The sequence below is a fragment of the Podarcis melisellensis genome (assembly GCF_964234715.1).
Source record: "Podarcis melisellensis genome assembly, chromosome: 11".
Taxonomy (NCBI): Eukaryota; Metazoa; Chordata; class Lepidosauria; order Squamata; family Lacertidae; genus Podarcis; species Podarcis melisellensis.
The window spans coordinates 55,016,327-55,029,366 of record NC_138543.1 but is presented as its reverse complement, the minus strand read 5'-3'; the positions used below and the strand labels follow the sequence as shown (position 1 = coordinate 55,029,366).

The window sequence follows — 13,040 nt, the reverse complement described above, 5'->3', positions numbered from 1 at the left end:
GCCAGCAGAATCAGTTCTGAAAAACTGGCTGCCCCGAGGAACGCTTCTGCAAACATTCTTATACCTTGAGAAAACTCCCTCCCTCCTCTTCAAACGCCCTCGAAGAAAAACTTCCCCAATCAACTGGAAAGTTTTCAACTTATTTCTTAATATAGAATGGCACGTCTATTATTGCTTGCTAGCCCTCTAAGCAGCCCCTATTTTAGCTAAGCGTCCTGTCTCCTTTGCTATCTCGCATACCTAAAAATAGAAAGCGAGAGGCCTCCTTTACAGGTCTGGTTATTTATGGCTCACTGTCTTCTTTGTGTGTTTCTTATCTTGCATTCCTAAAGCGGGAGGCCTCTTTTGCAGGAGTAAAATTAGCTCAGGAATTTACTTCCAAAATACAGAGAATATAGCCTTCTTAGGTACAAGGTAGAGAGCATAGGTACAATTTCTTAGATACAGAATACAAAATAAGAAAATATTAAGAAAAACCTCTCCCATCTCCCTTTACTCCCTCCTCTTCTTTTGAACAACCTAATACTTAGGTTCGTTCTGGGGAAGGAGTCTATAATCCCTCATGAAAGCAATCACGCGAGGTCCCATCATGCGAGACATCATCTTCTCCATCATATTTTGCATACATTGCATCAAGCAGGGCATACAGAAGCAGAAAGCAATAAAAGCATTATTGGACCTATCACCATAGTAAATATCCTCCCCATCCATCCACCTGGGAAGATGCCATCCAAATTATTGTAAGTCTCACTCTGTCCCTGTACTGTGGTAGGATATTCTCAGGTGGGTGAGTTCGTAGAGCAGGTACGTTGGGAGCGCTGCCCGCGGGCGCCCCTCCCATCCAATTTTTCAGCCGTGCGTGGAGGTATCAGCCTCTGGAGTGATACCAGCAGGGCGGTCGTCTACCGGGCGCCTGGAGATGGTCAACCGAAGGGAGTTCTCTGGATCTGGTGTTACTGTCCAGTCGGAAATGGCTTTCTTCACTTGAGTATGGTGGACCCACGGGGTGATGCCAGCAACCTTCACAGCAGTAGGTGTGGAGAGTAGCACAGTGTAAGGTCCCCTCCAGCAGGGCTGTAGGGGGGGGCTCGCTGCCAGTCTTTCACCCACACTTCGTCACCTGGCTCGAACTGATGGAACGGTTCAGTTAACACACATGGGGTGCGAGCCTGGGTCCACCTATTGAGATGAGAGAAAACTTGGGAGAGTGACTGTACATAGTTATTCAATTGCACATCTTGGCTAGCATATGGAGTTAACATTCTAACATATGGAACTGGTCTCCCAACATAACTTCAAAAGGTGACAAATGGGTCCGTTTTGACGGGAGACTGCGGACCCTGAGTAACGCCAAGGGCAATATGGTCACCCAATTAGACCCGGTCTCCTGTACCAGCTTGGACAGCTGATTCTTTAGAGTTCTGTTCATTCTCTCTACTTTTCCAGAACTCTGGGGTCTATAAGCAGTATGTAGCTTCCAGTTGATCTGGAGCGCTTTTGCCAGTCCCTGTAGGACTGCATGAACAAATGCTGGTCCATTGTCAGATCCTATGGACCTTGGCAGTCCATAGCGAGGGATGATTTCCTTAAGCAGGCACCTGGTTACTTCAAATGCCTTTTCAGTCTTTGTGGGCCATGTTTCGACTCATCCGGTGTAGGTGCACACTGCTACCAGCAGGTAACGGTGCAGTCCACAATGGGGTAATTCAGTAAAGTCCACGACAAGATCTTCCATAGGTGCAGCTCCACTGTGCTGAATCCCTGGGGGAGCCAGTGGTCCGGCTCTGGGATTATTCTTTTGGCACAGCAGGCATTTCCTGGAGACCTGGGCTGCCAGTTGGTAGAGGTGGGCTATATAGAAGCATTTTTCCAGCTGCTTGGTTGTAGCATCTGGTCCTATGTGGGTTGAATCATGGTATCTCTGAGTGACCTGCCGAGAAAGGGACTCTGGAATCCATATCCTGTCATCAGGGGTAAGGTACCATCCTTCTTTGGACAGCGTCAACTCCTGAGCGTCCGCAGTGTCCCTTTCCTGCTTCGTATAAGCTGGCTTGTCAGTAGTGCTTAAAATCTCTTCTGGGACCAGTGCTCCAATAACCGAAGCGGGGGCCAGTTCTTGGGCTGCTTTCTTGGCTACTCTGTCTGCCAATCGGTTTCCTCTGGCCACTTCCCCTGGTCCAGTCTTGTGTCCATAACAATGGATAACTGCCACTGCCTCGGGCTCCCATACAGCATCCAGAAGGTTCAATAAGGCTTGTGGGTGGGCCACCTGGTTTCCTCTGGAGGTAAGCAAACCTCTTTCTTTCCATAAGGCTCCATGGGCATGTAAAGTCAGGAATGCATACTTAGAATCTGTATAAATGTTTATCTTCTGTCCCTTTGCCAGGCTCAGGGCTCTGGTAAGCGCAGTTAACTCTGCCAGCTAGGCCGATGTTCCAGGTGGGAGTGACTTTGCTTCGATCACCTGGTCTTCCAGGGCTACTACTGCATAGCCTGCTTTCTGCTGTCCAGTCTCAACAAAGCTGCTTCCATCTACAAACCATGAAGGCCAGTGGGGGTTTGCCTCATCTTTTAGGTCAGGTCTGCTGGAATATACTTCATCCATCACTTCAATGCAATCGTGCATCTGCTCCTCACCTTCTCCTACCGGCAACAGGGTAGCTGGGTTGAGGGCGGTGGTAACCTGAAACTTCAAACGCGGGTGCAACAATAGCATCTGGCACTTTCTCATTTTTGCTTGGGAGAGGAAATAGGTACCCTTCATGTCAAGCAGGGCTGGGACTGCATGCGGGGTCACACAAACAGTGTCTTGGCCAAAGGTAAATTTGTCTGCTTTGTTCAGTAGGGTGGCTACTGCCACTATTGCTCTCATGCATGGCGGTAAACCTTGTTCTGTAGGCGTCAGGCGCTCAGATAGGTATGCCACGGGTTGCTGCCAGCTTCCCAATTTTTGGCATAACACTCCCTTTGCTGTTCCCTGGTCTTCATCCACAAATAGGGAGAAAGGCTTCTCAGGATTTGGGATGCCCAGCGCTGGTGCTTGCTGCAATGCCTTTTTCAGATCCTTGAAGGCATGCTGTTGCTCTTCTCCCCACACAAAGGGGTCCTTTTCAGTTCCTCTGGTTGACTCATGCAGAGGCTTCGGTTCCCTGTTTGTATTTTGACCATGGGCTCACGGGAACCTAAATCAGCTGGGCCCGGTCTGTCCTAGTATTCTTCCTCCTCCTCTCTCAGGCTCATCGCGGCGGGCTGTCTTTGGGCTGGAGGGTGCCAGGGAGGTCCCTGTCCACGTCCTCTACCCCTGCCTGTATTTGCCGATGTCCAAGGTCTCAGTTCTTGTCCAGGTCCCACGGGGATTGGGCCTGGGATTCACTCTCCTCGTCCTCTTCCACCTGAGTGAGCCTGTGGGCATTCTCTTTTCCAGTGCCCTTCCTGCCGGCAGATGGCGCACTGGTTCCTCCCCAGACGGCCTTGCCCTCCTCCCCGGGTACCTCCTCTTTCCTGAGGGGTGGGTGCGGTAGCCTGTATCGCCATCAACTTCTTTGCTTGGTACTTCTCCTTTTTCTTTTGTGCCTCTTCCTCCCTCTGATTATAAGTGGTTTGAGCCAGTTCGGACATCGGGCGCCACTTGGGCCACAAAGGCAGCTTTTATGATAGGGGCGTTGGCAGCCTCATCTGGGTCCACAGGAGTATACTGGCGGTAGGCTTCCTTCAGGCGTTCTAAATATGCTCCTGGGGCCTCTTCATTCCCCTGCACTATCTCTCTAACCTTCACAAAGTTGGTGGGTTTCCTAGCTGCCCTTCTCATACCATTTAACACATTCTGGCGGTAGGTAGTGAGGGTGTTCTGGCCATCAACAGTCTGATAATTCCAATTCGGGGTGTTTTCTGGATATCCTGCTGCCATGGCTGGATCCTGCACTCCCTGCGCTCTCAGGTGTGCTCGGGCTTCAGCATGGATTCGTCTAGTTTCTTCTGTGGTTAGCAGCGCATCCATCAAATACTGCACATCATCAAAGTGGGATTATAAGTTTTAAAAATCCCTTCAAACAGCTTTATGATTTTCGCTGGGTTTTCCTCAAAGGATGGGTTTTGATTTCTCCAGTTACAGACATCTGCACTTGAAAAGGGTATATGCTGGACCGTGTAGGTCCGTTCTGCTGCCGCTCCATTAGCCCCTGGAGGTCCTGGTGGGTCATAAACCCTTCGGAGGGGCATTACTCCGGCCCCACCCTTTTTCTGTGCCTCATGGGACTTATGGAAGGCTGCCCTGGTTGCTGCTTCTATCCATTCCCTCTGCCATTTCTTCCCTTGTGTTGAGGAACATCCTACTGCAGCCAACACATGGGGGCTAACATCCACTTTTTCTGCATAGGGTTGTACATACTGTTGCAATCTCAAAGACTGATACTGAGTCCACTCTCTCCCCTTCTTTGCTAACTCAACCAATCCCTTTACAAATTCCTCATCATCCTCTTCTTCCTCTTCTGATTCATCAGCCTTAGGGGGTTCAGGCTGGGGGCTAGCTCCTCCCGGGGCCTGGGGACCTGGGTCCAGGGGAGGGGCAGTTGGTGGAGCATAGGGTGGAGGTGGTTTAATGACTTCCCCCTCCCCCATTTTCAGATAATCTGCTCCTAACAGGTTGTAAATTCTTTCACACTCCACACACTACAGCCCTACAATCGCTCGGCCAAGGGGGACACTAAGCCCTGGCCCACACTTGACAATTCAGTCACTAAAAATATCTGACATGCAACATGCAACATACAAAACACATCAATATAATTTCAACATGTAACACACTAAACACACCAAAATTACAACATACAAAACACATCAATATAATTTCAACATGTAACACACTAAACACATCAAAATAATTTCAGCATGCAATACACAAAACACACCAAAATAATTTTCCCCTCTGTTCCCCCCCTTTCTTTTTTTTTTTTTTTAAAAAAAACAAAAACCACAACCGGCAGCGCTTAGACTTCGACCGGGGCCCAGCAGACCCTTTGCTGCTTTTTCTGGGCACAAAACCAACAACCAACCATAACCGGCAGCGCTTAGACTTCGACCGGGGCCCAGCAGCACCCTTTGCTGCTTTTTCTGGGCACACCAAAACCCTGACGGTACTCTACTACACGATCAGGTGAGGCTGATCAGGCCTCCCTCTTTTCCCTTGGGCCCACGCCCTTTCCCTTGGGCTTACCGTTTTCTGCTGCAGATTCCCTTCCCTGGCCAGTCCTCTTTCCTCCCTCGACCTGGGTCCTTGCTCTGGAGCGGTGTGGCCGGCTCCCCCCACAAATTAGCAGGGCGCGCGTGGAGCCTGCCACTGCCGATCAGAGCTGTCCACCTGAGGTCGAGCCTGACTCTCCCCAGTCCTCTGGGGTGGGGCAGATTCCCGGTCAGGGAACCAAGATGTAGGCTGAGCCTAGTCCATGCCAGGGAATCGTTGGCCCGCGTCCCCAGATCCGGAGAGAGAGCAAAGAAAGCACCAGGAAAGATCCTTTCTTTGGAGGAAAGCAGTTTATTATCTGTGCACAGTGACAGCCAGCAGAATCAGTTCTGAAAAACTGGCTGCCCCGAGGAACGCTTCTGCAAACATTCTTATACCTTGAGAAAACTCCCTCCCTCCTCTTCAAACGCCCTCGAAGAAAAACTTCCCCAATCAACTGGAAAGTTTTCAACTTATTTCTTAATATAGAATGGCACGTCTATTATTGCTTGCTAGCCCTCTAAGCAGCCCCTATTTTAGCTAAGCGTCCTGTCTCCTTTGCTATCTCGCATACCTAAAAATTGAAAGCGAGAGGCCTCCTTTACAGGTCTGGTTATTTATGGCTCACTGTCTTCTTTGTGTGTTTCTTATCTTGCATTCCTAAAGCGGGAGGCCTCTTTTACAGGAGTAAAATTAGCTCAGGAATTTACTTCCAAAATACAGAGAATATAGCCTTCTTAGGTACAAGGTAGAGAGCATAGGTACAATTTCTTAGATACAGAATACAAAATAAGAAAATATTAAGAAAAACCTCTCCCATCTCCCTTTACTTTCATTCCCTTTGCAGACCCATGGCGGCTAGAAACTTGGTTTAATTTAACCCAAGTTGAGTTTCCCTGTTGATTCAGGTCAGAGGAGACAGGATTTTCAGCCAGGCTTTTGGGCTTAATCTTGAGGAGTTTCACAACACTACTACGGTTCTTATTTTTTATTGGTTCCAAAGTTTAATATTTTATTGCTAAGTCGCTTTGAGTTCACTGTTCCTTTAAAAAAGCAACTGGTACGTGCAATAAAATAATGGATTCATAGCTGGATCCTGTCCTACGTTTTTCAGCGGGGAGGGTATAATTATAGAAGCTCTTAGTTTGAAAAGGAAATTCAAAACCAAAAGCTTTTTCTCCAGAGCTTTGAAATGCAGAAACGTAAGATATCGCCCTCAAACAAGGAAGCTGTGCTGTGTTACCTGGTCTGGGCACTATGCGGTTAAGGTGCAAGCTGGATTTTGTTCCACTAGCGGAGGAGAGGGGGAAGCAGTTGTGAAAGGAATGAGGAAATTAAAATGGGCAGGCAAGAAACGCTGCCTTGTCCATCAGCGGTGGAGAAGTTCAGGTGCTGAATGGAGGTAGTTTTCTTCTTGGAACCAGAGTTCATCACATTTTAGGGCTCCCAAACACAATGGGAACTGGAATTGACACCTGCGGGGTGGTGTGGAAAGCACAAGTGTGTGTGTTTGCGTGATCAATCCCCGGAGTGGCAGCCTATTTATTATTTCTACCGAAAGATGGTGGAGATTACCTGTACCTGAACATCACAATCTGCGTGCCTGAGCTCAGCAATCCCTGGGCTGCATGTGGCTCTGTGTTTAGTTGCAATGTAAAGTCTTGCGTGAATTCCCCAAAACCATTATTTTGCTTTTATCAAAGCTCATACACAATTTCATTCTGGACAGATAGACAATACAGGAATTGAACCATCGCTTTAAACCAATTCTTGTCCGTGAAACCAAAATCGTATCATCTGCATATAGGGGGATGGGAATGCTTAATGCATTGAGTTTGGGGCTGTGGGCGTCCACCTGTTTTTGTGAAGACGCGAGGTCGTTAAGAAAAAGGTGAAAAAGAGAGGGAATAAAGATGGAATCGATGTCAGCGAATCATCCTGTGTCTGTGGGGAGTCTGCTGTTGTTGTTTAGTCGTTTAGTCGTGTCCGACTCTTCATAACCCCATGGACCAGAGCACGCCAGGCACTTCTGTCTTCCACTGCCTCCCGCAGTTTGGTCAGACTCATGTTTGTAGCTTTGAAGACACTATCCAACCATCTCGTCCTCTGTCGTCCCCTTCTCCTTGTGCCCTCCATCTTTCCCAACATCAGGGTCTTTTCCAGGGAGTCTTCTCTTCTCATGAGGTGGCCAAAGTACTGGAGCCTCAGCTTCACGATCTGTCCTTCCAGTGAGCTCTCAGGGCTGATTTCCTTAAGAATGGATCGGTGGGGAGTCTGCTACAGCCTCCCAAAATTTCTTATGACCCCTCGTTAGGATGGCTAAAAGTAACGTATCCCAACATGCCTGATTATATCTTATCCGGCTGAGCTGGATAATTTCCCTGAGTTGTTGGGATCTGGAGAAGTAAATATCAGGCATGTGTGTGTGTACACACACACACATATATATATAGGTACCTTGGGTTAAGTACTTAATGCATTCTGCAGGTCTGTTCTTAACCTGAAACTGTTCTTAACCTGAAGCACCACTTTAGCTAATGGGGCCTCCCACTGCCACTGCGCCGCCAGAGCACAATTTCTGTTCTCACCCTGAAGCAAAGTTCTTAACCCAAGGTACTATTTCTGGGTTAGCGGAGTCTGTAACCTGAGGTGTATGTAACCCGAGGTATCATTGTATATATCAGACCTGTTGCGGACATGAACCTTGGGCCACCCTCCTCCTTCCCCAATCTGGTGCCATCCAGAGGTTTGAGACTACAACTCCCATCCCTCCCTCGATATCCAAAACATCTGAAAGGTGCCTGGTTGGGTAAGGCTGCTAGGAGTCTGGATTTGAGGGATTTGAGAGGATGGGTCTGCACAAACATTGGTAAAGCACGTTTTATTGCCTATGGATTCAAAGAACACAGTGATCCCTTGGTTCTCAAACTTAATCCATTCTGGAAGTCCGTTCCAAAACCGAAGCGTTCCAAAACCAAGGTGCGCTTTCCCATAGAAAGTAATGCAAAATGGATTAATCCATTCCAGACTTTTAAGAACAACCCCTAAAACAGTAATTTAAGATGAAGTTTACTATCCAACGAGACCATTGAACCATAAAATGAAAGCAATAATCAATGTAAAAAGGTAAAGGGACCCCTGACCTTTAGGTCTAGTCATGACCGACTCTGGGGTTGCAGCGCTCAGCTCGCTTTATTGGCCGAGGGAGCCAGCATGACTAAGCCACTTCTGGCGAACCAGAGCAGTGCACGGAAACACCATTTACCTTCCTGCAGGAGTGGTACCTATTTATCTACTTGAACTTTGACGTGCTTTCGAACTGCTAAGTTGGCAGGAGCAGGGACAGAGCAACGGGAGCTCACCCTGTTGCAGGGATTTGAACCACCAACCTTCTGATCAGGGGAGGCATTCCAGCGTGTGCCATCGCTGCTCATCTTTCCTGTCCTGAGTGGAGAAGCCAAGTGACAACATTTTGCAGAATGCCCTATCTCTAGGAAGAAGCGGGACAGGCCTCAGGCAGCAAAATGGAACCGGCCACCACCATCTGTCTCCAAGGACCTTCTCCATTCCCTCTCGTGCTCCTGACCTTTTTGCGATGGAGCTTTTGCTTCTCCCGGAAGTCCTCCATCTTCCTCGCCTCTTCGCGCAACGTTTGGGCCAACTGGATGTGGCTCTGCCCGACGCTGTCCACCTCTGAGAGCAAGGATATGATAAGAAAGAGATAAAAGTGTAATATGAAAACTTCAGTAAGTTAAAAGTGCTGTTGTGCAATTTTTCTATTACTATTTATGTATTGTTAAAATTGGCTAATTGTAATGAATTGATGTAGCAACTACTGTAGTTTTTTCCTTTGTTATTGTTGAATTCTAAATAAAGTATTATTCTTTTAAAAGAAAATGAAAGCAAGGAACGGTATAACAAAAGAATCACCGGGAGGAAATGTAAATGGCAGGCTTTGTTCCTTCTCGCCACCCAACTCTGGAAGGAACGTCACTTTTACTGCCGCTTTGCAGAAGGGAAACCGAGGCTGAAGCACAACAGCAACATTCCCAAGGTCATCTGACGCGGAGTTTCCGACTAAAACACTGTGATTTTTTTTAATAAAGTGAATGTTGCAGTTTTCGTTACTTTATTTTTTGCTTAATTCTTCTATAGCGGCAATACTGTAATAATGTTGGGGAAACGTCGCAGAGCAACTAGCAAAACAGGGTGCTATGTGAACGCTCCAGTATAAATCCGACACTAACACACAATTGTTCCGTCAAGCACATGTTGCAGAATACAGCCTCTAAGGAAACACCAGTCTGCAGGGACAGGGTTTAGAAGCGTTTAGTAGAGATGTTCCCATCCAGCTAAGGTGCTCCCCACCAAATTAATATGGGGCTGAACAGGGAGAGCAGGTGCCCTAGGGACCATGCGTTCAAGTTCACAAATTTTGTTGAATTAAACTTAATGTTTCTAATTGGAATTTGGAATGAAGATGCAATTAATGGCTACTGTTCGGATTGCTCTCATGTTATTATCGTCCTTCGTGGGCTGTGCAAACCGCTATTCTGAATAATGATTTTTAGGGGTGGCGCTGTGGGGTAAACCACAGAGCCTAAGACTTGCTGACCAGAAGGTTGGCAGTTCGAATCCCCGTGACCGGATGCGCTCCCGTTGCTCGGTCCCTGCTCCTGCCAACCTAGCAGTTCGAAAGCACGTCAAAGTGCAAGTAGATAAATAGGTACCGCTCCAGCGGGAAGGTAAATGGCGTTTCCGTGTACTGCTCTGGTTTGCCAGAAGCGGCTTAGTCATGCTGGCCACATGACCCGGAAGCTGTATGCCGGCTTCCTCGGCCAATAAAGTGAGATGAGTGCCGCAAACCCAGAGTCGGTCACGACTGAACCTAATGGTCAGGGGTCCCTTTACCTTTACTTCACTAGGGATGAGTTTATGGAACTCAGGGAGCAGTGCCCCCAAAAAGTTTGAGAATCGCTGAGCAACGGCGTGGAAAGGACAGAATTTCGAACGGATAAATGAACAAATCCTTAGTCGCTCTCCTCTTCCGTCCTATTGTACAGTCTTCACTATTTTTAAAAGGCTATGGTGGACTGCCAAAAAGGGTTTGATAAAATTCTATTCTAATCCGTTCAGATGCCTGAAACGAGGGCGAAGGAGCCCTTGATTCCTACGAGACCTTTCTCATGCTCCCCCTGTTGCGTTTTCACCGTTGTTCGCCAGCTCCTCCCTGTGAGGAACAAAGCAGACTTTGGGAATTCCAGGGTCAGTCCAGCCAACGCCAAAAAAATGCCACTAAACTGGCAACGTGGGAAACTCCCCTGCCTTCCAAAGCTGAAAAATTCCAGGAAAGAAACACCAACCCACATTTCATGTTGCAGGCAAGAAGTGTTCCTAGAAACCCCATGGACTTTTGCAGAACTGCTGCCCAGGTCTCACAGATGCATTTTGAAACGCAGATATTCCTGGTATTGCACTGCATTCTTAATGCGTACCAGTTTTTCTGCGCCCATGTCTCTCACCGCCTGTCAAGGGCGGTGTGAGTGTTTATTTCTGCTCCACGTACCCAGGGTGGAAAGACAGGAGCGCTTCCAACTAAAAGGCCTGAGAGAGTCATTAAGCAAACAAAGGCAAGGAGCTCGTGGCAGAATTGGAGCCTGGGCGGACTATGCTATGAGACGCCCTAGCCTCTCTTAAAGGAATAAAAAGCTAACAAAGGGTGCTATCTTATACTGAGTCAGAGGATCTCAAGAAAGGGCAGAGCACATCCTTTGTGTGGACGACTTTGTCCATTCAGTTCTGCTGCTGGCATTTCTAGTCCCCTATCTGACACCCTGAACTATTCAACCCCGCCACAAAAATGGAAGCAAGAAGAATTACCGACGGAAGAAGAATGGCAAATGAAATTAATGGACTATGCAGAATTAGATAAATTCACAGGAAGGATTCGAAACCTGTGGGATCAGAGATTCTTAGAGGACTGGAGTAAATATCTGAACAATTTGAAAAGCAATTGTAATAAACAGATTACGCTAGTAGGACTGCAAAAGGTTCTGTTAAGGAGGACTTTGTGAAATATTGCAAGGAAGATTTTGAAAAGAATGGTTAGTTAAGGATAAAGTAATAGAGAAATTAAGAAATGCAGAATCAGTGATAAAGAACGGAAAATCTTCAGAGGTTGTTGACGGAAGTCTAAAATATTGTATAAGATAAGAAGTTATGTTAAATGGTTGTTGGAATTGATATGTTAAAAAAATAATAAAAACATATACAGTGGTACCTCGGTTTAAGAACTTATTTCGTTCTGGAGGTCCGTTCTTAACCTGAAACTGTTCTTAACCTGTGATACCACTTTAGCTAATGGGGCCTCCTGCTGCCGCCAGAGCACGATTTCTGTTCTCATCCTGAAGCAAAGTTCTTAACCCAAGGTACTATTTCTGGGTTAGTGGAGTCTGTAACCTGAAGCGTATGTAACCCGAGGTACCACTGTATATAAAAAAGAACTATTCAACCCCAGAGAGTCACATGCGGTGCAATTAACATCTCCTGTTTAGCAACCATGTTCAAAATTGTGCCAGCCTAGATTGGGGACTCCTTCATGACATCCGCAAGCTCTGCACACCCATCCTGACCTGCTCCTCAATTTTGGGGCAACCCAGTCAGATGGGCAGGATATTATCAAACCGTTCCTTTCCTAGCCTGCTAAGAGGGCTGCAATAGGAGTGGGCTGCAATGACAGCCAGCGTGGTATAGTGCATGGGTAAGGAAACTAAGGCCTGGGGGCCGGATCCGGGCCTTAGTTAGTCAACCCATGCCCAATCGCCTTCTAAATCCAGCATGTGGATGGTCTGGGAATCAGTGTGTCTTTCAGGGGCGCCGACTTATAAAAAATATTGGGGGGGCCCATACCGGGGTCCTGCCCCGGGAAGTTTTCTAAATTTTAGATGAAAATTAGTGAGTTTTAAAGTTTTTAAAAAGTATTTTAGAGTCATATGATCAACATTAGAACCCCGAAAACTCGACTCTCTATAACTCCACACTCCGGGAAACTCGACAAGCCTGAAACACTTTTTGGCTTTGAAAAAAGAAACAAAACATAAACACGCACGGTATTTTCGTAAAAAGCTAATTTAATTTACAGTAACAATTATGCTTATAGACTATTACAGAGCAGTGAATTTATAGCTCTGAAAAGACTGAAATGATATTTAAATAAATCCTAAACTATCATTAAAAGAATAAAACATAAAATATTGCTGTCGCACAGTAATAGCGCTTTGATTAATAAGTGAAATAGCTAATTTAAGCTTACTTTGAATAAGGCTGAGGGTTCATTAAATAAAAATAATATCTCAAAGTTAATGCTTTAATACAGTTAATAAAGTTCATACAGTATGCCTAATACTGTATGTAAATACTGTAATACTGTATGTAAATAACGGGCTTTAATTGGGTCTTACACCCTAAAAATATTTAATTATTTGAAAATAACTAATACAGTACTATAGTAATATAGAAATACAGTACTAAACTAGTACTAATATTTTGAAACTGAAAATTTAACATTCTGTATGTATTTAATTCTCTATTTTATAAAGATTTTTAATATCTGACAGTGAGTTTGGAGTAGCCCAATGCAAAAATCCTGAGGATCTATGTGGATCCATGCTTTGTAACCACGTTTTTGCACCACTGTGACCCTAGGCAACAGTGGGTGCGTGATTTTTTTGGTGCAAGATGTAGCCATGGACTTGCTATGTGATCTGATGGTGAATTTGGGGTGACCCAATGCAAAAATCCTGAGGATCCATGTGGATCCGTG

General features: G+C 46.4%; 1 protein-coding gene across 3 annotated transcripts in view; it reads right to left on the bottom strand.

Moving 5' to 3' along the window:
- Positions 1-13,040, bottom strand: part of PSTPIP2 (proline-serine-threonine phosphatase interacting protein 2) — a 57,713-nt gene that overhangs the window by 15,499 nt on the left and 29,174 nt on the right. For all 3 annotated transcript variants that reach the window (XM_081929924.1, XM_081929925.1, XM_081929926.1), the window contains exon 5: positions 8,805-8,911. In XM_081929924.1, the coding sequence (XP_081786050.1) occupies positions 8,805-8,911 (107 nt within the window). The remainder of the gene's footprint in view (positions 1-8,804; positions 8,912-13,040) is intronic.